Here is a 27,868-nt window from a genome sequence, read left to right on the forward strand (position 1 = left end):
TGTCTGGTAATATCCAAGAACAGTCACATATCTGAAATGAAAAAACAACTATTAACTAATATGAAACCTAAAGCTAATATTAAGTTTCTATATATTTAAAAAATTGTGACAGTTGAGTAAAAAATCACCTAAACTTAACTTTAATTTATAAAAAGGTAGTATTTCAAAACTTTGCTAAATATATGGAACATTAATTTTATAGCAAACTAAAGTTTAGATGGTTCTAGGGATTTTTAGCTTTTGGACTGTTCCCTAACAATTTCAAGAACAAAATTGAAATTACACTTTATACTTACTGTGCGAATAAAAGGAACTTTAAAAGAACAAGGCAAATGCTTTCTTTTTTTTGATTCATTCAACACCATTATGAATTTTTATATTTGCACCAAAACCAAAATAAACCTTTATTTTAAATACTGTTAAAACGAAAAAATAAATAATTGGTAATAGATGTAAATTATTTAATTATAAAGTTAGGTATTTTGTGTGAATTATTTATTATTAAGTAATTATTGAAAATAGTTATTTTTTTTTATGTATCAGTTTTTTTTCTGCAAGTTTTTTAAGTTCCTTTGTGGGTCAGCGGGTTTATAACAGTTTATGCAGGTCTGACCCACGAATGGCAAGTCAATTGGGAGCTATGTATTTTTATTATAGTCATCAGTAACTAAAGGAACTTGATTTTCTATGTTGCTTACCCACCAACCATGCAAATCACTTTCAAATAATAGGTTTGTAGTGTAATAAATTTCATACATGGGCTTCCATACTTAAATATAATCAATATAATTGTCAAAAGTATAAAAAAAAACTTGAAAAAAGATGTTTCTAATATTTTGATAATTATCAAACCAATAGATTAAATCCAATTTTTATTAGAAAAAAATGATTTTTTTTTCATTTATAAAATGTGTCTTTATAAAGTTCAGGAGTCACAGTTTTTACAGCACTATAAGTTCACTTGAACTTTTGACAATATTTTAGTTTTAAAATTTTGTTCAATGCTCCAATGGCTGTTATATTAATGCAAATTTAAATTTTATATTTAAAATTTTTGAAATATTTAAGCATTAGTTTATTGGAATAAATGTATGAAAAATAGAATCCAGCAAAGTGAATTTCCTTATGGATTTGGAGCATGACAGACATTTAATTTTGGGGTTTAATATTTGGGATCAAGACAGACATTTAATTTTGAGATTTAATCATTGGAAGCATGGCAGTCATTTAATTTTGGGATTTAATTATTGAGAGCATGGCAGACAGATTTATGATATCTACAGAAGATTTATGTTGATACAAAACAAATATACATCAATTTAATTTTCAAATAATAAAAACACTAAAAGTATACATATTGTTTATAAAATGTTTTGTTCATTAATGCAATTTAAAATTAATTTTAAAAATCTTATGTATATATATATATATATGTGTGTGTGTGTGTAATTTAAAATTAATTTTAAAAATCTTATGTATATATACATACATACATACACACACACAGATATATATATGTATATATATATATATATATATATATATATATATATATATATATATATATATATATATATATATATATATATATATATATATATATATATATATATATATATATATATATGTGAAACTTTTGCCTTACATGCATCCCTTTTATAATTGCATAGGGTTATGAGTGTTCTATATATGAAGAAATATTTGTAGATGTGCAGGATTTATTAATGCAAGATACTGTTCACATATGTGTTTCAAAAGCTAAGCAGTTATGTACATTGAAGGTGATTTTTGTTTTTCATTTTTTGATTATGCAATATTGTTGCTCAAAAATTGTTAATTATCTTGCTTTATTATAAGGATTTCAGACAAGCTTTGTCTATTTTGAATGTATGCGTAGACACTTTGGTATCTTATGGAAATAGAGTAAGTTCTGGATGTTCAATTTCACGTGTAAAAAATGTTTTGCATCATGAGTTATTGTGGATCGAACTTAAATTTGCAGAGCATGATCCTGACAGGTTACATATTTTAATTTGATGAAAGTTTGAAAAACAAACGCCTTTAATATAATGCTCTAGAACATAAATTTGATACAACTTAAAACTCTAGAGAAATCTAAAAATCTAAAATTAAATGAGAAATCATTTTTTTATATAGCATGCTTATCAAGAATATTGTTTTTAATATCATTTTCATTTGTATATGTATTAAAAACAATCTTCAAAAAAAAAATCTTCAATTAATTGAATTGGTGTTTTTTAAAAGGGCTGATTTGCTCAAAACCTGTTTCTTAGAAAACTAAAAAAAACTCTTTATATTTTTTAATATTAAATATACAGAATTTGTTTAATATATTTTCAAATTATGTGTGCAAGAGTAACATCTTAGTACACTTTTATAATTGTTATAATTCTTCGTTTGTTAATAACACTGGTCAACAAAAAAATACTTTTTGAATGCACCATAAAGTTCCAGCACGTCTAGTTCTTGAGATATTTGAAATTTTAATTTTTGGACATCCTTTACTTTATCTCTATACATAAACATTGATAAACATTCAATATTTTAAGCACCACTTATGTTTCTATACAAATAAGTCAAAGTCTCTGTGACTAGGTTTATTTGTAAACATTTATACACATTTAATAGTTTAAAAACTATTGACTAAGCATATAAATCACTTAAAATCTCTGTGAATATGACTTCCTTTTGTAGGCTTTTTCTGGTTCATCATGATAAAGCATCCAACAGTAGTCAGCTAACATGCTTTTATTCCAGAATCCTTGGTAACGCTTTTCCATCATTTAAATATCTTGGTGGAATTGTTCACCTTGTTCATCACTCACAGCGCTCAAATTTTCAGGAAAAAAGGCCAAATGCGAATGCAGAAAATGCATTTTCAATGACATACGACAGCCCACTTTTTGGAATGAATTGAGTAGCTTTTGAATACAATTTTCATATTCACATGATTTGTGATTCCCCAAGAAGTTCTTACAAACCCATACAAATGCTTTCCACGCTTCTTTTTTGTCGAAAGTAAGTGACTCTTCAAATCCATGGTCTTTCAAAACCTCTTGAATTTGGGGTCTGACAAAAGCACCTTCTTTGAGTTTCGCTGCACTAATTTTGGGAAATTTTTCAACCAAGTATTGAAAACCCGCTGATTGAGTTTTACCTAATGCTTTTACAAAGTTTTTCATCAAACCAAGCTTGTTGTGAAGCGGTGGCAAAAATATTTTATTTGGATCAACCAGCGGAATATGGTAAACGCTGCTTACACCGGGTTCATATTCAGTTCTCAACATCCAATCACGTTTTATGTAATGTTTGTTCACAGCACAACTATCCCATAAACAAAGAAAGTAGCAGAACTTGGTAAACCCTGTTTGCATACCCATTAACATACCAATCACTTTCAAATCACCTCAAATATTCCACTGATGAGTTTTGTAATCAATAGCGTCTAGTAATTTTTTCATATTTTTGTGAGTTTCATTCAAGTGTATGGAATGAGCGATTGGAATACATGGCTTCTGATTGCCAATATGCAACAACATGGCCTTCAAACTCCTCTTGGATGAATCAATGAAGAGGTGCCAATCACGAGGCAAATATACTTGGAATAAATTTTCGAAAAGACCATTGACATAATTGCAGTAGCACAAGGGTCCACCAATGGTGAAAAACCTAGATAAATTGTTGTTGCGCTTTCGAAAGTAGGATACTTTGACACCAACAAATTCTTTTCTCTCAGTCTTGACGCCAAAAGTTCAGCTTTTTCCTTGGAAAGGGACAAGTCTCTAACCAAATCATTCAGTTCACCTTGTGTGAAAACTTTGGGCTCTTTGCCGTCAATATCTAGATCAAAGTCAACATCAGCCGCATCTTGACGTTCAACATCAACAGCACATTTGTCTTCAACAGAGTCTAATCCATCAGCTGGTGGTACTAGAATGAGCAGGGTGCTGTCATGAGGAACAAGCCTCATGGCTGAATCCAAATACGAGTACATAATTTGGTGCTTGTTTTTCAACGAAAATCCAGCAGTATTAACAGTGCAAAAATAGCAGTTATTGTAATGATCTTTTGGTTCCCTCCAAATCATCGGTATAGCAAATCGAAAAGAAGACCTTTGTTTGTTGATCCAATCTCGTAATAAGCTGCAACAACTATAACAAGCCATATGTGGTGCCCGAGTTTTATCTTGATCTCCCAAAGGACAACCGAATTACAGCTTTTATATTTTCGAGATTTCTGGAGTGATTTTCTTTTGCTGCCCTGACAATGTAAATTGCCCACAAATGTAGCAAAAGGCATCTGGTGAATTTTTGCAATTTCTAGGCATTATATAAGTTAATTTTATTGAAATAATTACCCTGAAAATAAAGAAATAGTATATTTCACACTGAAACTATATATTAGTGCAAAAAAAACACATACATTATCTCAAGATTCAGATGTGCTGGAGAAAAACTAATTACAGATTTAGAATCAGCGTGAAAAACTACATCTAGTAAGCCTAAAATTAAAGCTGGTGCAAATTCATTGTTGACCAGTGTAATTAGTGTTCGAAATTTCGAAAAATTTGTCTTTTTTAAAAAAATTAAATATTTCAGGAAGAAAAACAAATTAAAACTCCTTAAGAGCTATAAGTATGTACTTTAAAACGATGTTTTAACATATCAGCAATAAATATAATACATATATATGAATTAACAACTAAAATAACTATCAGTAAGCATTAAGTCTTAGCATTTTATTCTGGTTCTTCCTCAAAGTCACTATCAGGAAGATTTTCACATTCGTTAGTTGGCCAGGAGTACAGCTCATTATAAAACTCATTGAATTCTTCAGGAATGAATTCTTTCAATTTGTTCCTCCACCTTTGCTTTTTTTAGTGTAACTTTGCCACTTGGATAAGGCAAACTATCCACCTGTGGTACAGCACCTGTATGTTTGGACATAAAAAAGTATGACAGACCAAACTATTATTAGTGGTGAATGCCTTAATGTAGCCTTTTTAATCATGGTCATACAAAATGAAATAAGTTACTAATAGAAAAGTGAACCTTCTTTTCTTTTGGGGTATTTTTACCCTTGGTTTCTGAAGAAAGGCAAGGCTTTTTGTAATGTTTTGGGCTCCATGTTTTAAAATCAAAAAAATAAGTTGCATCTACTATTTCTTTCACAGTAAACTTTTGTGATCTGGAGCTGCTAATAATAAGCTCTGTGAGTTGATGAATGTGATAAAGACAGTCATATCTTTTTAAAACTCTTGAAATTATACCAAAGTCCTTATCGCAAGGAAAAAAACTGTTCCCTCTCATTGGGAAGAACTGTTCGACTTTATCAAACCTGCCACTGTCTGTCAAGTATAAGCAAAAAGGTGATAGGGTTTGATTTTTATTTTGTCCACTACAGTTGTCACAAAACAGACGTAATGTATTATACTTTGGTGGAACTAAGCTTAAAGAATCATTTAAAAATGTAGCAACTTCATTAGGTCTTTTTCTTCCTTGACCTTCATGGTACAAATATACATGACTTTTTTCTTCTTTAATGTTGTGTATAGAAAAAATATTGACTGATAGCTGTCTCATGTACTAAAGTTGTTGAACAGGTATTTTTGGTAAGCTTATTGTCTTCATATAGTCGAATGGCAATGATAGAATGTGCTCCTCTTTTGAGCCATCTTCGGACGTTTCATGTTTTAGAGCATTGTAAAACTTTTTACTCCTGCGCTTATTAACAGCTAAATCAGTCAGTGCTGCTCTTTTAGCTACATCATTGAGATTTGGTGATTTTAGTTTGAGATTTAATTCTTCACACTTGAAGCAAATGTCCACCCAAACCGAAAGTTAAAATTTGCTTTAAAATGGTTCCAAAAAAAAGACTTGCTCACTTTTAAATCTGGATTTTTTTCACAAAAAAGTTGCCACATTATATTTAAATTTGCATTTAGGTAATATATATTTTTCCCGAAATAATGAGATTCCTTGAGAGGAAATGATCTTATTTGATTACTAAAAATGTCATGAACATTCTAAGAAAGACATTTAGTAATACCTTTTCCTCTTTTATCTTCAGGGGTTACTCCAATAACCTTAAGGTTCCTTATTTGCCGTAATCGTTTTTCACTAGTACTTAGGACAGATAAAAATGCATTGCAACATATCTCTATGCGTACATTGCCCAAAATCATATCATAGGAGAAACTATTCGGTTGCTTTGGCTTTTGAAGATTCTTTTGATGTGGCACTCTTCTTTTTACTTTAATGACATCTATTAATCCTTGAATATACAGATCTTGTTCGTCTTTTTATACCATAAAATTTTGAAAAGGTATCCACACGGTTAGCCTCTCCGAAGTTGTCCAAACACTTTTTATTGGACCTAAAAGAAGAAATCAAAAATATTATTTTACAATTAGTAAAAGCTAGAAATTTGAGTTTCTATTAAAACCCACAACATTATTTATAGTTATAAATAGAGAACAACAGTGACTTGACACAAAAGTAAAGAAGGGAAATAGACCATTTCATGTTTTCATGTTTTTCTTTTTAGCGCTGCAACCTATGTTATACTCTCAAGAACTATGTATAGTATAACTAGTATAATAATAACTATATATAGTACAGGTAGCATGTTATACTAACATACTACCTAACATAGGTTTAACATAGGTAGGTCTACCTACCTATGTTAGTATAACATAGGTAGGTCTACCTACCTATTATACTCTCAAGAACTATGTAGGTCTAGGCTTACTATAACAAAATTTAACTATTTAGAGTATGTTTACTACTTGAAAAAAATCTTAATAAAACTTAGGCAATGCACAGTGGGCCGGATATTAGACATATGGTGGACAAAATTATTTTGATCTTTTTTTTTTAATAAAACCCTTTATATGTCCAAAGAATCACTTTGTATTAAGGTATATTTACTTTTATTATAAATTTTAGTTAAATAGTTGCTAATTCTAAAAATTATTTAACAAACTTGATAAATCTTTAAAAACGTGGATTTGCAATTTTTTAGTTTCAAATCCTATAACTTCTTAATATTGTGGAACTGAATAACGAACTCTTCTGGTGGAATAAACTAAAAAAATTGATGCAACAAACTTTAAAAATAAAAATGCCCACTTCAGAAAAAATGAAAATTTATCACTAGATTTGAAACTATTATCGATATTGTATAATAGATTTGAAATATATAGATAAATTTATAGAAATATATAGAGAATATAAATGAATATATAGATTTGAAACTCTATTATTGATATTATTATATGCCCACGACGTTTTGAATTAGTCTGTAGATTATTTATCATCTTTGTATATAAAAATGTATTTTTTTATTTTTAATCTATTACCCGCACATTCTGGATGAATAATATTACAACGTTTTTATTATTATAAACTCTACTGAGTTCTAAAGGTACTATGCAAATAATCAACAGGCACTCTTCATTCGTCACTATTTTCATTTTAACTTACCTGTTTGTAAACACTATATCCTGTAGCACCATTAAAACCAGCCTTGCATCTAAATGTCAGTTTAGTTAATTCCTTAGCATTATGTTTTGTATACCACATAGCTTTTTAAGAGTGTATTTTAGAAAATCTTTTAGCGGTATTTGTACTGAATAGCCATCCATTTGAATGTTCTTGGAATAGCATTTAGCTTTTGAAGATCCTATACTATTATACAAAGGATAAATGTGGCAGCCGTTTTTTCATCACCATTTCTTAGAAGCTGGTATGTTGATTTTGATATATCACCATTAGTTATGAATGCTAAAGCTTCATCAAATGAATATATCTAAGCAGGTTTAATGGGTATTTATTTTAAATAATAGAAATTTTTGTGCCAGTTTTGTACTTAAACTCACTTCTTAGTTTTAATTTTGTTGCATGTTGCATATTGCATGTTGCATGTTGAAGTAATTTATGGCTAAATAAAATATTAAAAACATTGTTAAGCTTATTCTTTTTGTTTTGTTACAAGCTTTTTCGAAAGAGCGACATGGTTTCCCAACTTCATTAACTGATGATGTAGCATTTAATGAACTGTAGGTGTTATGAAAATCTTGAGCTAGCCAGTTTTCATTACTTCTCTCAAAATGAGTATTATTATTTTTTGCAGCTATCAAGTTTTTACATTGTAATTTTATAAAGTTTTTCACTCAGAATCCTCTAGTTTAAAATCTAGATAATAATAAGAATGGTATATCATGAAAACTAGTTTATTTTGTTGTATAAGTCCGTAAATGTCACCAATTCTTATATTATTACTATATAAAAAAACAAAAACCAGATTATAAGTGTATTATAAAGGCTGATCTTTACTTTATATTTTTTTTCAAAAAAGCTTTAGTGTTAAATATTTTAAATATATAAACTAATCCCGTAAGCTCATAAAATTTTAAAACTTAATGTTATAAAACTTAATGTTAACTATGCATAAAATAGCTATGCATAAAAAATAAAAATTTCACGCTTTTTAAAAAAATTTTTTTTTTTCATTATACATAAAACCGCAACTGATTTTTGTGGTTTTAAAAGATACTATTATACTCAAAACAATTTTTAAAATTTTAAAAGAGAATTTTACCAATACTCTCCTGGCCCACTGTGCAATGGCATTTTAAATAACTACACAAGAAGGGTTTAATATGTAAAACCTGTAAATTATTTACATTTGAGTCATTTTACTCATAATACCTGTATAAAACAGGTATAGGGTATATCTGTTTCATACAGATATGATGAGTTAAACCCATATCTTAGTATTAAAGCTGGTTCAGACCTTAGGTTATATATATATATATATATATATATATATATATATATATATATATATATATATATATATATATATACACACATATATATATATATGTATATATACACACACACACACGCATATATATATATATATATATATATATATATATATATATATATATATATATATATACACATATATAAATATATATATAAATATATATTTATTTAATGTATATAATTGTAATATATATGTAAATCATTTTACATTGAATGTTTGAACCTTACCTGCAAGTAAACTCAGGGTACTTTGATTCCCTTACTATTTATGTATGACTGTCTCATAAAATGTGCTTGATTTATTTTGTTATGTTCATACTCACATGAATTACTTTCTTTCCTTTTTCTGGGACTTGGAATAGCAAGATCCATGGCTGAACTATTTATAATACTAACAATAACAACAATATATGAAAAACTATATTTTCCACATATTGCGCCTAAAAATACCAATCAGTTGGAGAGTGATTTTATTTAAACGGGCGTATTTGAAGCAAATTCGCCTTTTTAATAAAAACCAAAAACTTTCTGGTGGCTTTATTTGTATAAGAAGATAACATTTAAACATACTTTTAACAGAAAATGATGAAGCTATCATAGAGGAACACAAAACATACAAAAAGTGAATTTAAAAAAAAATGTCAAATCAGCCCTTTTAATAAACACTGATTCAATTATGAGATTGATAGTTTTTTATTTATTATAAAAAACATATTTATGATAAAAAACAATAAGTTACTAAAATTTAAAACACATTTTAAAGACTTTAAAAGAAACCATGCTAAAATATGATTATTTCTTTCAATAACGTCACTATTAAGTAAAATAACTAAGTACGCTATCAAAGATTGTAATTATGTTTTAGCATGGTTTTTGCATGCATTAACAAAAGCATGCAAAATTTCACTTAAAATGAATGCATTTGCATTTACTTTAAAAGAAATCATGCTTAAACATTATGATTGCTATTTTCTATAGCGTGCTTTTTTTTTTAATTTTCTTATTTTCCTTAAAGTGAATTAAGATTTATTTGCATATTAAAAACATTTTAAAATGTTAAAAAGAATATTTAAGTTTTGCTAAAGTATATACAATCTAATAGAATATATAGAGTTAATATGTTTATTAATGTTTTTATTTTTTGTTTTACATTTAACAACGCTAATAATATAAACAGATAGCTCTCGCAAAAACAAAAAGCTCTCCTAAGAAGCTGTTTAGAGGAGCAGCTCGCATAGCTCGCCATGTTCGTTTTAGGAGAGCCTTTTGCCGCTCTCTCCCTCATTTTTTTCCGCCAATGCCTGCATATATATATACATATATATATACATATACATATATATATATATATATATATACATAAATATATATATATATATATATATATATATATATATATATATATATATATATATATATATGTTTGTATGTATGTATGTATGTATGTATGTATGTATGTATGTATGTATGTATGTATGTATGTATGTATGTATGTATGTATGTATGTATGTATGTATGTGTGTGTGTGTGTGTACGTATGTATATACATATATATATCTACTAGAGGATATTTATGTAACAAATTGATACCATATTTTTGTTACATTAATTAAATATGGATTTTCAGAAAAAGAAGAAAAAAATGAAGATTAATAAAAGAAAAGATTGCTGCCCCATACCAAACCCTCAGTTGATGTAGCAGCACTCAGCTGCGAGTCAGGCTAATTGTCAATGGATGTATTTACTGAAGCCCCCGGCAGCAGGCTATTTCAGTATGACATCAGACTACTCACCTAAACCATTAGTATAAGATATATATGTATATATATGTGTATATATGTATATATATGTATATATATATTACGGAATTAGGGTTAGCACTTAACAATGCCAACCTAACTGCCAACTTGACAGTGTCTGTGGCAATTTTTTTAAAAATTATTTTTTTTTGATTTTTTATATTTCGATTGTCTCAATATTAATTGGCAAACATCTACTGTTTTTACCATATATAATTTACTGCAAAAAATTGAATGAAAAAAAAAGAAAAAAGTTTAAATAAAAATTAAAAAACAAACATTTTATTCAAATTCTAAATAAAATAATTAAAAACAAAAAAAAACAAACAGCAAGTTTATTAAGTCTGCTATTATAGAATAAGGATTCTTGTTATGGTCCTGAAAATATAAAGCAACAGTTGGATTTATTTCTAGATGAAGATTGCATTTTATGTTTAAAAGGATGTTATGAAAATAGTTTCTTGTTTATGTTGAAAAGGTAGAAAAAGTTAAGAAAAGTAATATATAAATATATATAAAGTAAACGGAAAAACAAAAGTTTTATTCAAACTTCTAATAAAGTAGTTAAAACAAAGTTGTCAAAATGAACGTTGTATTTAAATTCCAACTGCAAACCGTTTAAATTGTAAACAAAGCAATTAAAATAAAAATGAAAAAAAACAAAATGTTTTGTTAATATTGAATGAAATAATTAAAATAATGTTTTATTTTAGTTCCTAATAAAATGGTAAAATGCTGCGGTTGCTTTTCATTATTTTAAGCAAATATCAACATTTTAAAGAAAAGTCACCACACTTGTTGAACTCTATTTCTAAATATTGTGTCAACTTGATACCGACCTAAAACACTTTTAGGTTGGCATTAAATTGCTGAACTTTATTTTCCTATTTCCAAGGGCTAATATATACAAGTATACATATGCATATATACATATGTATATAAACGTATTATAGATCTTTAAAACAGTTTAACATCAGAAAGGACATCTGGTTGTAAAAAAATTTTAAATTCTTCTATAATGTTATATTTAATTAAGAAAACAGATTTGTGGGCACCCATTTAAACCACACAAGTGTAGAACCATAAACATTAAGAATAAAAAAAAAAAAAAAATTAGTTTAATTCAATACAATAAGTTTCTTTTTTTATTATTATATCGTCTGCATAGAGCACAAACGTTGTATGTCCAAAAACCAAATTATGGAGAAAAACAGATTTCAATTTTCAAAACCATTTGTAAAATATAGCTAAGTATTATGTGGTGGCATTTTATCAATGATTACATACTATCATGTATCTAATGTAGGATAGTGAACATCTTAAGTGGTGTTGTTGATTCCAAATGACTTTAAATGTTGAAATTTGTTAAAAGGATGAACAAAAATGGACATGAAACATTTGTGCTCCATAAAAAAGTAAAGAAAAGTCTTATTACATTTGTGCAATATAAATAATTCAAACACAATTGTTGATCAATGTAATTTAATCCTTAATAAAAATACATTTGATAATCCTTAAATTATCATAGTAATAAATTTAATAATCATGGAACAGTGAAAATTATGAATACTGATTATAAATAATAAAAAAAAATATAATTGAATTAAATGAAATAAATTTGATAATCTTGAATTTATCATGAAATAATCATAGAACAGATAACATTAAAATGTATGAATACTTTAGCACAGTACTTCATGATTACTGTAACCCTAACCCTAATTAAACAAAATAATTTAGTTTTAACTTTTAATCGTTATCATCAGTCTCTTCAGTGGCATCTGGTTGTGGAAGGCGGTCTCTGCATTTTGCATTGCTTGGCAGATCATGGTAGAAGGGTGCATGTTCCTGAGGGATGATGCCTGATTCTATAAGTGACATCAGGTTATTCTTTTTTGGCACCGAGATTGACAGGCGGCAATTGTAGGCAGGTGCCAATGGCAGATTTGCAAGCAAAGTTGGTCGACCGCGTGCTATTAGAGTATTAAGTTCCATAAATGAGTCACTTTTTATGGAGTATTTGTATTGAATAATGTATGGGCGACTCTTTTCAAATCGCATCCATTTTATTTTCATCCACTGCACTGCTTCATTAAGAGTATTTTTTGATCGATTTTTGACAAATCTTGATAAGGCTTTGAGATCATGTACATCATTATGGTACCTTCTTTTGACAATAAAGAGTGGATTCTGCTTTCTAGCAAAACCAATTATGAGCTCCCACTCTCCGGTTGTGTAGACTTTTTTGTGCCGGAATGATTTCTCAATAGTCGCATGCATAGAGTCTGCCTCCAGATAACTATGACCTGATTCCATAAACTTCAAGTCAATAATTTCAATATTTTTTAAGTTCTAGACAACATACAGCATTGCTGATGCAACATAGAGATTCCTGTTTTGACTGCTACAGGTATCTGAAAATGTAGTAACATGTTTCACACATTACTACATTTTCAGACACCTGAAGCGGTCACGTGTTTAACAATGTCTTGCGAAATTTTGTTGTGTGCTGGTCCTCCTTTTCTTTTATCAGTTCCCACAAATGTCCCAGAATCACCTTTTCCCGCTAATGCCGAATCAACACATCTGAAAGAAAATGAAAAGGTTTTGCAGAAAAAATCCTGACAAATTCTTTTCTTTAAACCATCATTTGAGAATAAATAATATGCACAACTTTTTGTTTTCTTTTTCTTGGGATCTGGCGCTGCACACCTGGAACGCTGTCGATTGATAGGCTCTTCATTAACAAGGCTGCACAAAAACTGTTTTTTAACATTATAATCTTGAAGACTATAATATTCCTGGCAATTGTTGACTCGATCTTCCTCAGATATTACAGAGTTGCATGTAAAACTGCATTTGTTACAATCAACTGGTTTGGGATTTTTAGCAGGAGCTGTTTTGGGATTTCTGGTAACATACAACAAACCATTATTGCGTGCCTTTTGCCTAATACTCTGTATCCATTTTTCAGGTTCTCTTTCTTTTTCTCCCATGTTTGTCTTTTTCAAGATCAGGAACATGCACATGTTGGTCCAAGATTGGTGAAGAGAAATTAAAAGGATTCCCAATTTGATGATGATCATTATTGTCTAACTCATAGCCATCCGTATCACTATCAGAATTAGGCAAGTTGAGTTCATTGGAACTAGCGATTATATGTTGATTTTTACTAGTTGAAGGCACTTCAATTTGTTTTTCTACTTGATTATCCAAGCTAGCCACATGGAGGATTTGATTAGAGCTACTGGCAACAACAAAAGATAAGCCTGTTGTTAAATCATATAAACTATTAGTCGCATTAACCTTTAAAAACACTTGGACAAGTTGATCTGAACTAGCCGTTTCAACTAGTTGATCAGAGTCTGAGCTAACTGTTTGGACAAGTTGATCAGAGCTAACTGTAGGCCTATCAATGAGTTGATCCAAAGTAAATGTTTCATTGAATTGATCTGGACTAACTGTTTAGATGAGTTGATCAGAGCTACCTAAAACACAAACAATAATGTGACAGTTAATAATTTTGGCTTAAATATTTAAATAATAAAATCATAATATAAAATTGTCAAAAAGGAATAATAATATAATTATCTATAAAAATGGTTAGTTGGTTTTACTTTCTAAAGATGTAATTTATATTTCACAGTTAAACATCTAGATTATTATTATTATTATTATATAGACATTCTAGATTTAGTTAAATAATGCCTCCAAGTCCAAAGTGGCTAAAGTGCAATCATGACCTGATAATAATCAATCATATAGAGGCTATGAGTATGACGCCTATGAGTCAAGTATGAGTATGATTATTGCAGTTTGGTACTACTAGTCTAGTAATGATGTGCCAGTACACTATTAATAAGTAGTAGTCTACTTACTACTAAGCCTACTAAATCTAGTACGTGTACTACTACTGTTAGTGAACAGTTATAATTGTAACAATAGAACTAGAATCTACTCCTCTAGTCTACTCTGACTCTACTACAGTACTATCTAGCCTCCTCACTAGACTAGGTCTAGGGAACTAGAATGGCTAGATTATGTTGTAGGGCATATAATTTAATATTGTGATAATTATTAATCAATTTAATATAATAATATTCTTCAACATACCTTCTTCAAAATCATCCTCTTCATCAAGAAGCTTTAATACTTCTTGAGCATTGTGAAAAAATTTAATGTTTTTTTTGGTGGCCATCTTGTTTTGTAATATGTCCGGCAAAAATGAAACAAACCAAATAGTCCAAAAACGAAACAAACCAAATAATAATAAAATTAGGTCATATTTTGATGACCAAACACATATATTTTTTTGATTTTCTTTCAACTAAGGATTAATTCAATGAAGTAAAGTATTTTCATATGAGATATTATTGTAAATTTATGCAAAGTTGTAATTATTTGCAGTAATAACTCCTTTTGTCTTATTACGAAAAAGATTGAGTATACTGGTTTATTTACTTTGCAAGCAAAGAGTTTTTTTTAGATCATTAAAGTAATTCTAATTCCTTTAATGATATAAAAAAGAAATAGCTACAAAATAAAAGTGAAAGTACATTTATGCAAAACAGTAAATAGTTGTCAGGGAACAAATGTTGTATGTCCAATACTACATTTGTGCTCTGTTGATTTTGCTAAAATCAAGATATTACACTTGTGTTTTGTGTTATATCTAATGATGGATATCACTTGTGGACATATTACAAATGTCCTCTACAAGCTTATGTTACTGCCAATAAGAATATAGTAAAACATTGATTTCATAAAAATGTGGACATACTACGTTTGTGCTCTATACAGTCGATATTCTCTTTTATAGTTTTATTTAAACTGTTTTTTTTTAAATAAAAATTTCAAAATTTTATAAATTTTATAATAAATTTAAAATTTTTTTTGTTACTAATCTTGATTAATTTTCAAAGTTGTAACATTATTAGTGCTAAGCCACAAGAGGCATTGAGGCGTTGCAAATCTTGCATTCAACATCGTACACAAGGTAATTTGATTTTTAAATGTGACCCAAAAACTTGATAATTGTTTTAAATATATTTTTTATAAGCCTTTATATAAATATTCTAGACCCCTCACCACGATCACATATATTTGAAGCAATTGTTTTATTCTTAATCAACCACAAAGACTATGAATTTCTCATAAATTTGGGAGCAACATCAGATGTGAAATCGGTTGATTACATTCAAGTAAGTTTTAAATTTTTATTTAGTGTCATGTTTTTTTTTCAAATTATTTTGTATATTGGACTGTTTTACCATGTTTTATGTGCACTAAAATGTCTCAGTTCAAAAATTTATCATCAATCACTTGTCTAGACCATCTTGTTTGCTTTATTTTCTAATAAACAAGCCATTTTTTTGAATAAAAGTCTAAATAACAACCAATTAAACTATTTAGTACTAAGCTGTAGTTTTTAATTAGTTTTTATTTACATTCAAGTTGCTTTTAAATATTTAATTTAAAAAGTTGAATTTAAAAGAAAGTTTACAATATATAAAATTGGGAAATAAACATTAAGTTAATAATATTAGAAACAATATTAGGTTGTTTTAGAACAGTAGAATAAACAATAATATTAGAGTACATAGAAACAACAGATTGTATAAAAATGAATGAATTGATATACATATACAACAGAATAAGTTAGAATTGTGTGTGCATTTATCTGTTTTTAAGAAGTTTTCATATCATATATTAGATGTGTCTACTTCAACATGATTGCATCTAGATGTGTTTACTTTAACATGATTGCATCTAGATGTGTCTGCTTTAACATGATTGCATCTAGATATACTCAACTATAAATGCTGTAAGGAGCTTAGATATAAAACAGTTTAAAATAATACACATAATTTTAAATATCTTGTGCAACAAAAAGATATATAAAAAAATAGAAAAATAAGAATTTTTCTAAATATACTAATTCACACTCAACAAGGCTGTGAGTTAGGGTGCATACTATGCCCTCTTTAGTAAAAAGATCTGTTTTTGGTCTCACAAGCAACTCTGTTAAATTTTTTCAAAATGTAATTAGGTTTAGGGGCCCCACCTTAAGTCTGAACTTTGCAAAGTTTTTTAAAAGCATGTTATGTTGGATTTAAAAGAAGTGAAGTTATATAAAAATTATAAAAAAATAATTATTTTTGTTTTTTCATTGCAAAAAATTAAATTTTTACAATCATTCGAAACATTAATCGAGATAAGTACTTTAATAAAGACTTGTATTTTTAATAACAGTTTTTGTTTTATATTTTTGAATAATATGGCTGATGATTTCCGAAAAGCATAAAACTTCAAGTTTTGTTATAAAGTTGTATTTTTTTATTTAAATTATTTTAATATATATATATATATATATATATATATATATATATATATATATATATATATATATATATATATATATATATATATGTATATATATATATATATATATATATATATATATATAAATATATATATATATATATATATATATATATATATATATATATATATATATATATATATATATATATATATATATATATATATATATATATATATATATACAGTATTGGACAAAACATTTGCAACCAACATCGAACAATGCTAAAAAGTGTTCCTTATTTTACATGTCAAAACAAAACAAACTATACTACCACAAAAACAGTTCAGGAGTCTAGAGTCATAGTATGCCATGACATGAGCAATCAGCTGACAGGTGACAGCACACAGGCAGAATTTCGTTGACAAGTGCCATTTTGCAGCGGACAAAACATGTGCAACTTTTTTGGTTTGTTTTATTTTCTTAAGTCTGGTCCGTGTCAACGTCACGGAAGTTTTTTAATAATGAAAGGAAGTATCCAGAAGTTTCCAGAAGCATGCTGAAGCTTCCAGAAGAAGCATCTGGAAGCATCCAGAAATATCCAGAAACATCCAGTAGCATCCAGAAATATTCAGAAACATTCAGAAGCATCCAAACGCATCCAGAAGCATCGAAAAGAAGCATCTAGAATCTTCCAGAACAGGTTCACACAGGTTCATTTTACTATATAAGAGACATGTAATTCAGTCAGTATATGGAAGTCAATCAGTCAGTATTATCAAGACAGTTTATCGAAGTGAGTTTTATCAAAGTGTTTTATCGAAGAACATCAATACAAGAAGTGAAATACAACAAATGTTTCATTACATCAATACAGTCCACATCCAACCAATACATTGTGTTCCACAAAGCATTAATGTATTATCACAAGGTAAATGTAATACGGTAAGCCTTGAAAAGCGTGATTATTTATTTTTATTATTTTTATGACTTCAAGTGCAAAAATGGCTCCCGACAATCTCGGATTGGAACTAAGAAAGAAAATTATTGGCGATTACGTAAGTGGAATGTCACAAAAAAGTATTTGTGATAAATATCGCGTGAAAAATGGACCGTATTAAGACTATGTTCAAAATATCGTTCTACGGGGAATTTGGCAGCAGATAACAAAGGTGGAAGACCGCGTTCCACCACTTCTAGAGAGGATTCTATAATCATCAGATCCGTCAAGAAGGATCCCTGGATATCATCAGTCGAGATACAAAAGCAATTAGAGCTGCCTGTATCGGGCCGAACAATCAGACGACGTGCTGTTGAAGCTGGATTGTTTTCTCGACGCCCTGCAAAGAAACCACTGATTTTACTAAAAAACCAGAAGAAAAGACTCCTGTTTGCTACATCTCATATTGACTGGAATGTGCAGAAATGGCGAACTGTCTTGTTCAGTAATGAATCGAAGTTCAACATCATTGGGAGCGATGGCATTTGCCGTGTACGTCGACCGGCCGGAAATTTACGTTACTGCCATAAGACCGCGAAGCATGGTGGAGGCAATGTAATGGTCTGGGGGTATTTTTCTGCTAACGGTCTAGGTCCAATACATCGAAACAATGGAATAATGGACCGTTTCATGTATAAAAATATCCTGAAAGATGTTATGTTACCTTATGCTGAATGGAATATGCCAATAAACTGGGTTTTTTAGCAAGACAACGATCCAAAACACACTGTAAAAGTAGTCAAGCAGTGGTTTCAAGACAATCACCTATCGGTGATGGATTGGCCGCCTCAATCTCCGGATCTCAACATTATTGAGAACCGGTGTGAGATCGTCAACCGCAGAATTAATTGTGAAGGTGTTCGTAATAAGGATCAACTGTTTGAACAAATCCAGAAGGCCTGGGCAGCGATTCCACAAAGTTTCATTGATCACCTGATCAAATCTATGCCTCGAAGATGCAAGGCTTTGATCGACAACAAAGGATCCGCCACAAAATATTGATAGCGAAATACAGCTTGGTCAACATTTTTTCGAGTTGCACTTGTTATGTCCAGAAGGAAATCAACTTTTTTTAATACTTTTGAATAATTTATTAATTTTCGTGTACAAATAATGAACTTTGTGATGAATAAAACTTGAAGAACTTTGTCTCTAAACAGTTACATAGTTATTTCTCTAAATTGAAAAAATGTTTCTTAAATCTTATTTAGAGTGCAGCTTAGGCATTAATAGTCTATAAACCATCCTGGCCCTGACAAAAAATTATCTCTTCCCTCAAATCCACAAACAGATGCAGATGCATCTGTCACCTCTTTTAGCGCTCTTTCACAAGACTGTGTGATTTGGTATAGATTGGGGTATGTCACTTAAAACAAAAATGAGTAAAGAAACTTCTAGCATCAATATTATAGTGCCAATATATATAATAAATAAAAATTAAAAAAAAAAAAGTTGAAAAAACTTGTTTTTTTGGGAAGATGTCAGAAAAAAATCACAAATTTTAAAAAGACAAATCTCAGTGAATTTAGTTCAACTTTGATGTTCTTTGTGTCTAACAAATAATAAAAAATAGTAACATGATTGGTGTTGTAAAATTGAGATTATATCAGGGCTAATAATGCTAGAGGATCAGGGGGTCGCGTGCCCCCTCTCATTTTTTTTAAAAGATTTATTTTTTTTAAACAAAGGTTTTGAAGTTTTTAGATATAGAGGACCTTTTTTTAGTAGTTAATGATTGTGCTCCCCCCAATTCCCCCAACTTTGAAAACCACGTCGTCAGCTCTGTATATTTAGAAATGCAAGGTTCTGAAAAGTTGTAGATTATTTTTAAATAGTTATTTCTCTGTTTATTGCATTGTACAGAAGTGTACATTATTGTCTACGTTTATTACATATTAGTACAAAAGTGTGCTTTGCGTACAATGTGCATAATGCACACTTCTGTACTAATGTACTCTTCTGTATGTACTCTGGAAAGAATACAATACATCACATTCTGAAATATTTTTGTATTTAAACATATGTTTTCATTCATTCATACAAGCAATCAATAAAACTGGAAATAAATTACTTCCGTACATGCATTTATGTATCTCATACATGAATACACAGTACAAAAGTACTTTACTTCCGGTTTGGTCGATTTCCAGTTTTGTTAATTGCTAGTATTTATTTAATATTAATAGGAAGAACGAGTGCTCCTAAAATTACTAGATTCAATTTGGATAAAAAAGAATCAAAGTTGTCACTGTATTTGGGTGGAAGTAAAGATCTTAATCCTTCAGAAGTGCCTACTATTAGAGATATCCTGAGGAAGGGTCTTTTAATACAAAAATGTTTGCTCATTGAAAAAGTTAATGACAAGTATGTAATGAAAAGTCACATTTAAAGATTGCAGAAATATTTTTTATAAACCTTTTATTATTTGTTTTATTTTTAAGGAGGCTGATTTCTACTAATTGTACAATAAGAGAACTTATTGTACAATTAGCAGGCTTGGTTTTTCAACAGTAGACAAGATCAAATGGTCTTTTTAAGTTTTCTGTGGTACTAAACAAGATATCTTTGGCACAGAAAATGGATATTTCTAGAGGAAAAGCAGCCCAAAAAATTGTTTCTACCTGGGAAATCAAATTGGATCAATTGTCAAGCAATTGAAATCACTTTATGTAATGAAAAGTGCTCAAAGTTAAATAGTTATCTAGATTTTGCACATATTCAGTGTACCTCTTCAAGGCAAAAAAAGATTCCAAAAAGTGAACGTATTTGGTTAAAAGCTGAAAAAGAAAAAACTGGGTCACTATCAAAATATCAAATGACTTATAAAGATACTAAGGAAACAGCTAGACATGTTTCTTTAAAAAAGAGGAAGCTGAAAAGAAAGTCAAGTCTAATAAAAAAAAATTAGAAAAAAAGAAGAGTTAGAAACTTCAAAAAATAAAAATCTTGTTGAGTCTTTCATAAGTGATGATAATTCAAATATAATAGAAATGGAAGATGAACTTGCTTCAACTGGAAACTAAATTTTATGTCTATTAGTAATACTGCTGAAGCATCTTTGATATTTGATATTTCACCAGCTGTAACATCAGCAGTAGTTTTTTTTTTATTTTTTTTTTAAATTCTTTTTTTTTTTTTTTTAAATACATAAATCTTTAGAAGTAATAGGAGGAGATTCAACAAACGCTGTAACTGGTTCAGGGAAAGATGAGGTTTGTTGACAAATCTTGTTAAGTAGAAAGTGTTTCTATTCTATTTGTGTGCTACATTGCAATGAACTTTCTTTGAGGCACATTATTGTTTCTTTGGATGGACTCATCATTTCAAATGTTGGTTTCACTGGACCAATTGGAAAAACTCTTTCCAAAGTGAACAGTATGGAAAGACTTGATACATTTGAACCTATTGCGCAGTTGGAACACAGTATTGCACATAGTAACACTGTTAAGACTGCTGAGTAAACAGGAAGATGAGATAAAAGAAATTATTACTCCATACATAAAAAATGGAGCTTATTTTGTTCATTCTGAATCTTTAGTTCTTTCCCTTATAAGGAATCTTGGAGGTTTGCCATTAAAACTATCAAAGAGATACCGAAAGGTTCAGAGTACGGAGACACTCAATTTAATCTTAGGAAGAAGGTCCAATTCAATCTAGGAGATATATCCATACACGAACTGAGTCACTGGGACAAAGAAGATAAATCAAAACCTGTGTTTGCTTGTCAAATACCTACAAAAGATCTTGACAATTTCTTAGAGACACCTTTTGAAGCACCTTATTTTCCCCCATACACACAGTCTTGTGAAAGAGCGCTAAAAGAGGTGACAGATGCATCTGCATCTGTTTGTGGATTTGAGGGAAGAGATAATTTTTTGTCAGGGCCAGGATGGTTTATAGACTATTAATGCCTAAGCTGCATTCTAAATAAGATTTAAGAAACATTTTTTTAAAAGACACTTGAATTAGATTATTTATACTGTAAATATATATTTTAACATGAATGTGTAACTTTGCCAAACAAAGAGTTAATCTTAATGTCATTTATTTTTTTCTTTTTCATATCTGTTTAGACACAAAAATTGGACTAAAATTTATTTGTTTTTAAGATGTCAATTTTAGGATCTGACACCTTAAAAATAAACAAGTTCCCTGGTAGGTAAAAAATTTTTTTTTATTACTATTTTTATTATTACTTAATATTACTTGAAATTTCTAAAAAAAAAAAAAAAGCTTAGAGACAACCCCCAGGATCCGAGCCGTCGTTGGCCCTAGTTTAATCTTTATTTTTGACACCAATCATTTTCCCAGTTTTTTTCATGTTATGCACAAATAACACATATAAAAAACTGGGAAAAAATAATAAAATTGGACTGAAATTCACTAAGATAAAAATTTTTAAAATTCTGATATTTTACATTCTGATATACAGAATTTTTACAATTTTACAATGACAAAAAAACCAGTTCTCCATTAGGTAAAAAAACATTTTTTCAAATTTTTTTTTGAATTTTCATTTATTATATATATTGGCACTATAATATTAATGCTAGAAGTTTCTTTGCTCATTTTTGTTTCAAGTGACATATTCTAATATATTTATGAGCCCATGAGATGCATAGTGGTATAAGTCACTTTTTTCAATATTTTGAGTTATTGCCACCAATGGTTAGCATTTTGTTTATTCTATTACATGGCAGAGTGGTATAAGTCATATGATATTGATGATGCTGGAACTGTTTTTTGTTATGCTCCTCACTAAACAGCTGTTTTTGTTCACAGTCATAGTGATATTAGTCAGACTTCTCAAAACTAGATATGAGTGACTTATACCACTATGCATCTCAGGGGCTCATATATGTGTGTGTGTATATATATATATATATATATATATATATATATATATATATATATATATATATATATATATATATTAATGTTACCTAAAGTACCAGGAGTAAGCTAAATGCTAAAATTTATAATATAGTATAATATTGCTACTCTGAGTTTCATGTATATATACTCTGAGTTTTATATATATATATAATGTATATATATATATATATATATATATATATATATATATATATATATATATATATATATATATATATATATAATATATATATATAAATTATATATATAGTGCCAACCTAACTGCCCATTGAAAAGTGTTTGGCACATATATATATATATATTTGATACATATATATATATATATATATATATATATATATATATATATATATATATATATATATATATATGAGTGTGTGTATATATGTATATATATATATATGTGTGTATATATATGTATATATATATGTATATATATATCGTATATATGTTACTGTTACCCCCAGTACCAAGAATTAGCTAAATGTTAATGTTTATAATATAATATAATATTGCTACTCTGAGTTTCATGTGTTACCATCATCTTCAGGCAAGTAGTAAAAATTGAATTTTTCTACGATTTGTTTAATAGACATAGCAAACCGTAGCAAAATTAAATTTTGACTACTTGCCTGAAAATTGTGGTAACACATGAAACTCAGAGTAGCAATATTATATTATAAACATTAGCATTTAGCTAATTCCTGGTACTGTGGGTAACAGTAACATAAATACTATATAGCTCTAGCTTATCTATTGAGCACTCTTTTAAGTATAAAATATTTTCCTTGATAATATAAAGATATTTTGTTTATTCACATATATGCTTACATATATATATATATATATATATATATATATATATATATATATATATATATATATATATATATATATATATATATATATATATATATATATACATGCACACACACACACACACACACACACACTATCGTCCATAATTATTCAAATGGTTGTATTTTTTGATACAAGGTATCAAATTTTACTTACAATTTGGAGAACAACTGAAAACAAAGTCTACCTGAATTATATATTATCTTCCTATTTATTAGGTTTACACAAAAATTAATATAAAGTCTCATTAGGTTAGCTTATAAATGAATTGATTTTTAATTACCCTTAGCAACAATAATCGCCATACATATTCTTGGCGTATACATATACTTAATGACTTATCCAATTTGTCAAAGTCAATTTTATTCCTCTAACTAATAAATTTTTTCCATATCTTATGCATCATTAGGCATTAGTTTTTGACATTACTTTCTCCGATAGGAGAGAGATCTTGTAATTAGAGAGGCTTAATCATCCTATTCAATATTTAATCATTCTCAAACTTAGTCAATTAACTTATACACTTTTTTGATAAATATAATTTGGATTTAAGCTTCAAGTTATTTTCTTCTGAAAAAATAAATTGCTTTCCATTAACCCACCTTTCCGTAAGAGTGGCATGATTTTTAGAGTGTCCAAATAAACTGCATTTGTAGTTATTCCCTCTATTTTTACAAAGTCACCTGTGGCACTCCAACCAAAACAGCTTAACACTACATCCACCATGTTTTACAATCAATAATACACACTATTTTGTCATACATTCTGCAATTTTATTTTTCGGACAATCTTATGTTAAAACCAAAAACTTAAAACTTTGACACATTGGTCCACGTTTACAGTCATTGATGGTCCATTTTTTATGTAGTTTTGCCCACTTAAGCATTTTTATTACTTTTATAATTTTTATCAAAGCATTTTAATTAAAAAACTTTTAAATTATCTGCTAGTGTCTACTAGTGTCTAAAATTATCAAAACAAGTAAGTTAGTGCAAAAATAATAATGTATATATATATATATATATATATATATATATATATATATATATATATATATATATATATATATATATATATATATTTCAGCAATATTACATATTTATATTAATATTTTTACTTTACTTTTTGACATTAATTAAATTTTTAGCTTGGTTTTAATCTCTCATCTGTAGTTTGTGGCCTTCAAAGAGGGTTAGAAGTTTTAAGAAATGCTGCTAAAAGTTTGTGGGAAGCTGGTAACTAGTAAATTTAAATGATAACTGATTAATAATAATTTTTAAAAAATTTTTAATATTATTTTTTTAATTATCTTTTTAACAGTTTTGAATATTATTTTGGATGGCATTATTAAAAAGCCAATCGATGGAAAGGGAGAATGGAACTATCAACAATGTTACATTAATAAGTATAACTGAAGTGTTAAGTTATAATTGTGACTAATACGTATCACTTTAAAAGTCATTTATGTACTTTGTAGTTGTATTTTAAATATAATTTGTATTTTTATTACTTTATTTATTTTTTTTTCTACCTTAAACTTACCTTACTACCAATTAGTTAAAATTTATCCAATGATTTATTCCATAAAGGTTTTCAAATATTGATAAATAAAACTTTAAATATTATTATAAATAAAAAGATTAATAAGTATAATTTTTTATTTTCAACACTTTTAAAAAGACAACAATGGTTGCGTGAACAATTTAAGACTAACATAAACGCATTTGTTAATCTTGTTTTAATTTTTTGTACTGTAGCAACTTGCAATTAGATATTTTGTTAGATCATTATGTATTTGTAAAGTAGCAACAATCATACCTTTGAAGTTTATAAAAAAACAAAACAAACAATATCTAACTGAATGAGAAATTTAAGCTTCTATTTTTTAATTGGTTTGTATATAAAAATTAAATTTATAAAAAATTAAACGAATTTGTGACAAATCAATAATAGGCTATAATAAAAAAACTATTTTTATTATGTTTTTAATTAGGAAAATTTTTAATAATCTCATGGATACATTCTTTTTTGAGAGCTAGCATACCTTCTTTGGTTAGAGTCACTTATAGTACCTTTTCAGTTTTGAGTTTGGCTGACACTGAAACTTTACCTAAAATTTTAAAATTACAAAAAATCTTTTGTTTTCAAACTTTAATGACTTTTATCATTATTGCTATATTTTACAGTATATATTGCATTATTTTTTATTCTTCTTATGATAATTCTTATAGGAAATTTAGTTCATTCTGATATCTGATTCTTTTACCTGTTTCTAACATCATTGTATCATTATTTTGATCAATAGTTCATATTGCAGATAGAACTAAAAATAATAATATTTAGAGTTTTTTTTATACTTTGTTCCAAACCTTTAAAAGTAATAAATTTTACTTTAAGATACTTTAAGTTGTTTGATGTGCAATTACCCAATACATTGTATGTATTTTTATAATTACCATTGTATAATTACCCACAATACATTGTAATACAATATAATAAGTAGTATTTTATAATTATAAAATAAATTTTATGTAAAGTAAATGTATGATGTTCAAATAATTTTTCTAGTGTATGATTGTGATTTTTTAGAGATGATTTGTTATCTTTCATCCATCAAGTTAAAGTTAGTTATTTATTTAGTTATGTTTGATTGGTAACTAAATGGAAAGTTGTTTGCTGTTTCAGTTATTTTTTTTGCTCATATATTGTATAAAACAGTTTTTAAATTTTTATTTGTATTATACTTAAAATTTTAAGTTTTTTGATCTTAAATTTTTTAAATTTTAATTTCTTTTGTTTGATAGGATGATACTATATTATCGCTGTTACTTTCATGTGTATCTTCAATTCTCTGCTCATCTAAAGTATTTATTTTTTTATTTTTTAATATATACATTTTTAGATTTACTTTTTTGGTTTAAAAATAAGTTTATAAATTTTTTTTGGTGATTAAAATGTTTAAGGTAAAGAAAACTTGAAAGTGTTGCTTTAGCACGTTGATGTTTGTCTTTGTAATGCTGATTGTTTTGAAAACCATAAATGTTTTTTTGTTTTTTTTTAATTAAAACTAAGTCACAGGGTGTTTTTAATTTGGTGTTATCCAATAAAATAAAATCTTTTTATTTTTTTTGACATAAATTTGTACACAAAGTAAATTATTGAAGCTAAAAAAATTTCCTCAATGTTTGGCTAATAGGTGTGTAGAGACAGCTTATTGAGAATTATCATACAGCTTTACATTGGTTACAGTGAACAAATACAGCTTTATATTGATTTTCATTTCATGAAATAATAAAAAGTTTAAAAATTTTAAAAACTCTCAAATGCCTCTCTAATTCCAATGCCAAATCTAAAATGAATTTTTAAGCATTTGTGTTGCTCAGTTTTGTAGTTAGAGGTTTTATAGACAATTAGCACCCCATTGTCACCCTTTGCATCCTCCTGACCAAAAATTATGAGTAGTATATTTTCGGAAAAAAAGGAGTTAAAAACGAGAAGAAATTAGAAAATAACTTTCTATAGTCATGTCTTAAACATGAGTTTCCTTTTCGATAAATGTGTTTTTTTAGTTTTTTTTAAACTTTGGTTATTTTAACATTTATCTTTTTAGGCTGATGGAGAATTACTGTTAAAAGATTCTTACACTTATCTTTGGCCAACTGGTCTTGTTGGGTCAGATAATTTTTTATTACTTTTTTTTTAATTATTGTAATGTTTTTTTTTTATCATTGGTAAACAATATTATACATAGAAAAAAAAAAAAAAAAAGAATATTTTAAACAATGAAAAATAATTACATACAAATAATATACTATTAAGTAACAGTCTACTTCTAGTAGAACTAATTTTATAGTCATTAATTTTGTAATCATTGTTTATATAATTTTGTAATCATTATCTATACACCCTAAATGCTAATCTTGTTTTCATGCTCTGATAAGCTTTTTTTATGCAATGTTTTGCAACACTGACTGAAATCTTTAAGTTATAACCATTGCTGTTTCATTTATATTTCAGATTGGTCATTTGCAAACATACCTATTTATATTTTATTTGCAAACAGTCAGAAAAGATTAATGGACCATTCTACTTGAAAACTTTCATACAATAACTGGTGAGGCAATTTGCAATTCTATTG

At 27.9% G+C, this 27,868-nt stretch overlaps 1 protein-coding gene across 1 annotated transcript in view; it reads left to right on the forward strand.

Moving 5' to 3' along the window:
• The window catches only part of LOC101235764 (integrator complex subunit 8), a 102,168-nt gene that overhangs the window by 57,367 nt on the left and 16,933 nt on the right, over positions 1 to 27,868 (forward strand). The window contains exons 16-24 of the mRNA XM_065820025.1: positions 1,671 to 1,781; positions 1,858 to 2,018; positions 15,592 to 15,650; positions 15,734 to 15,855; positions 24,878 to 24,965; positions 25,051 to 25,135; positions 26,320 to 26,353; positions 26,535 to 26,594; positions 27,341 to 27,402. Of these exons, the coding sequence (XP_065676097.1) occupies positions 1,671 to 1,781; positions 1,858 to 2,018; positions 15,592 to 15,650; positions 15,734 to 15,855; positions 24,878 to 24,965; positions 25,051 to 25,135; positions 26,320 to 26,353; positions 26,535 to 26,594; positions 27,341 to 27,402 (782 nt within the window). The remainder of the gene's footprint in view (positions 1 to 1,670; positions 1,782 to 1,857; positions 2,019 to 15,591; positions 15,651 to 15,733; positions 15,856 to 24,877; positions 24,966 to 25,050; positions 25,136 to 26,319; positions 26,354 to 26,534; positions 26,595 to 27,340; positions 27,403 to 27,868) is intronic.

Source organism: Hydra vulgaris, chromosome 15 (genome assembly GCF_038396675.1).
Source record: "Hydra vulgaris chromosome 15, alternate assembly HydraT2T_AEP".
Lineage (NCBI taxonomy): Eukaryota > Metazoa > Cnidaria > Hydrozoa > Anthoathecata > Hydridae > Hydra > Hydra vulgaris.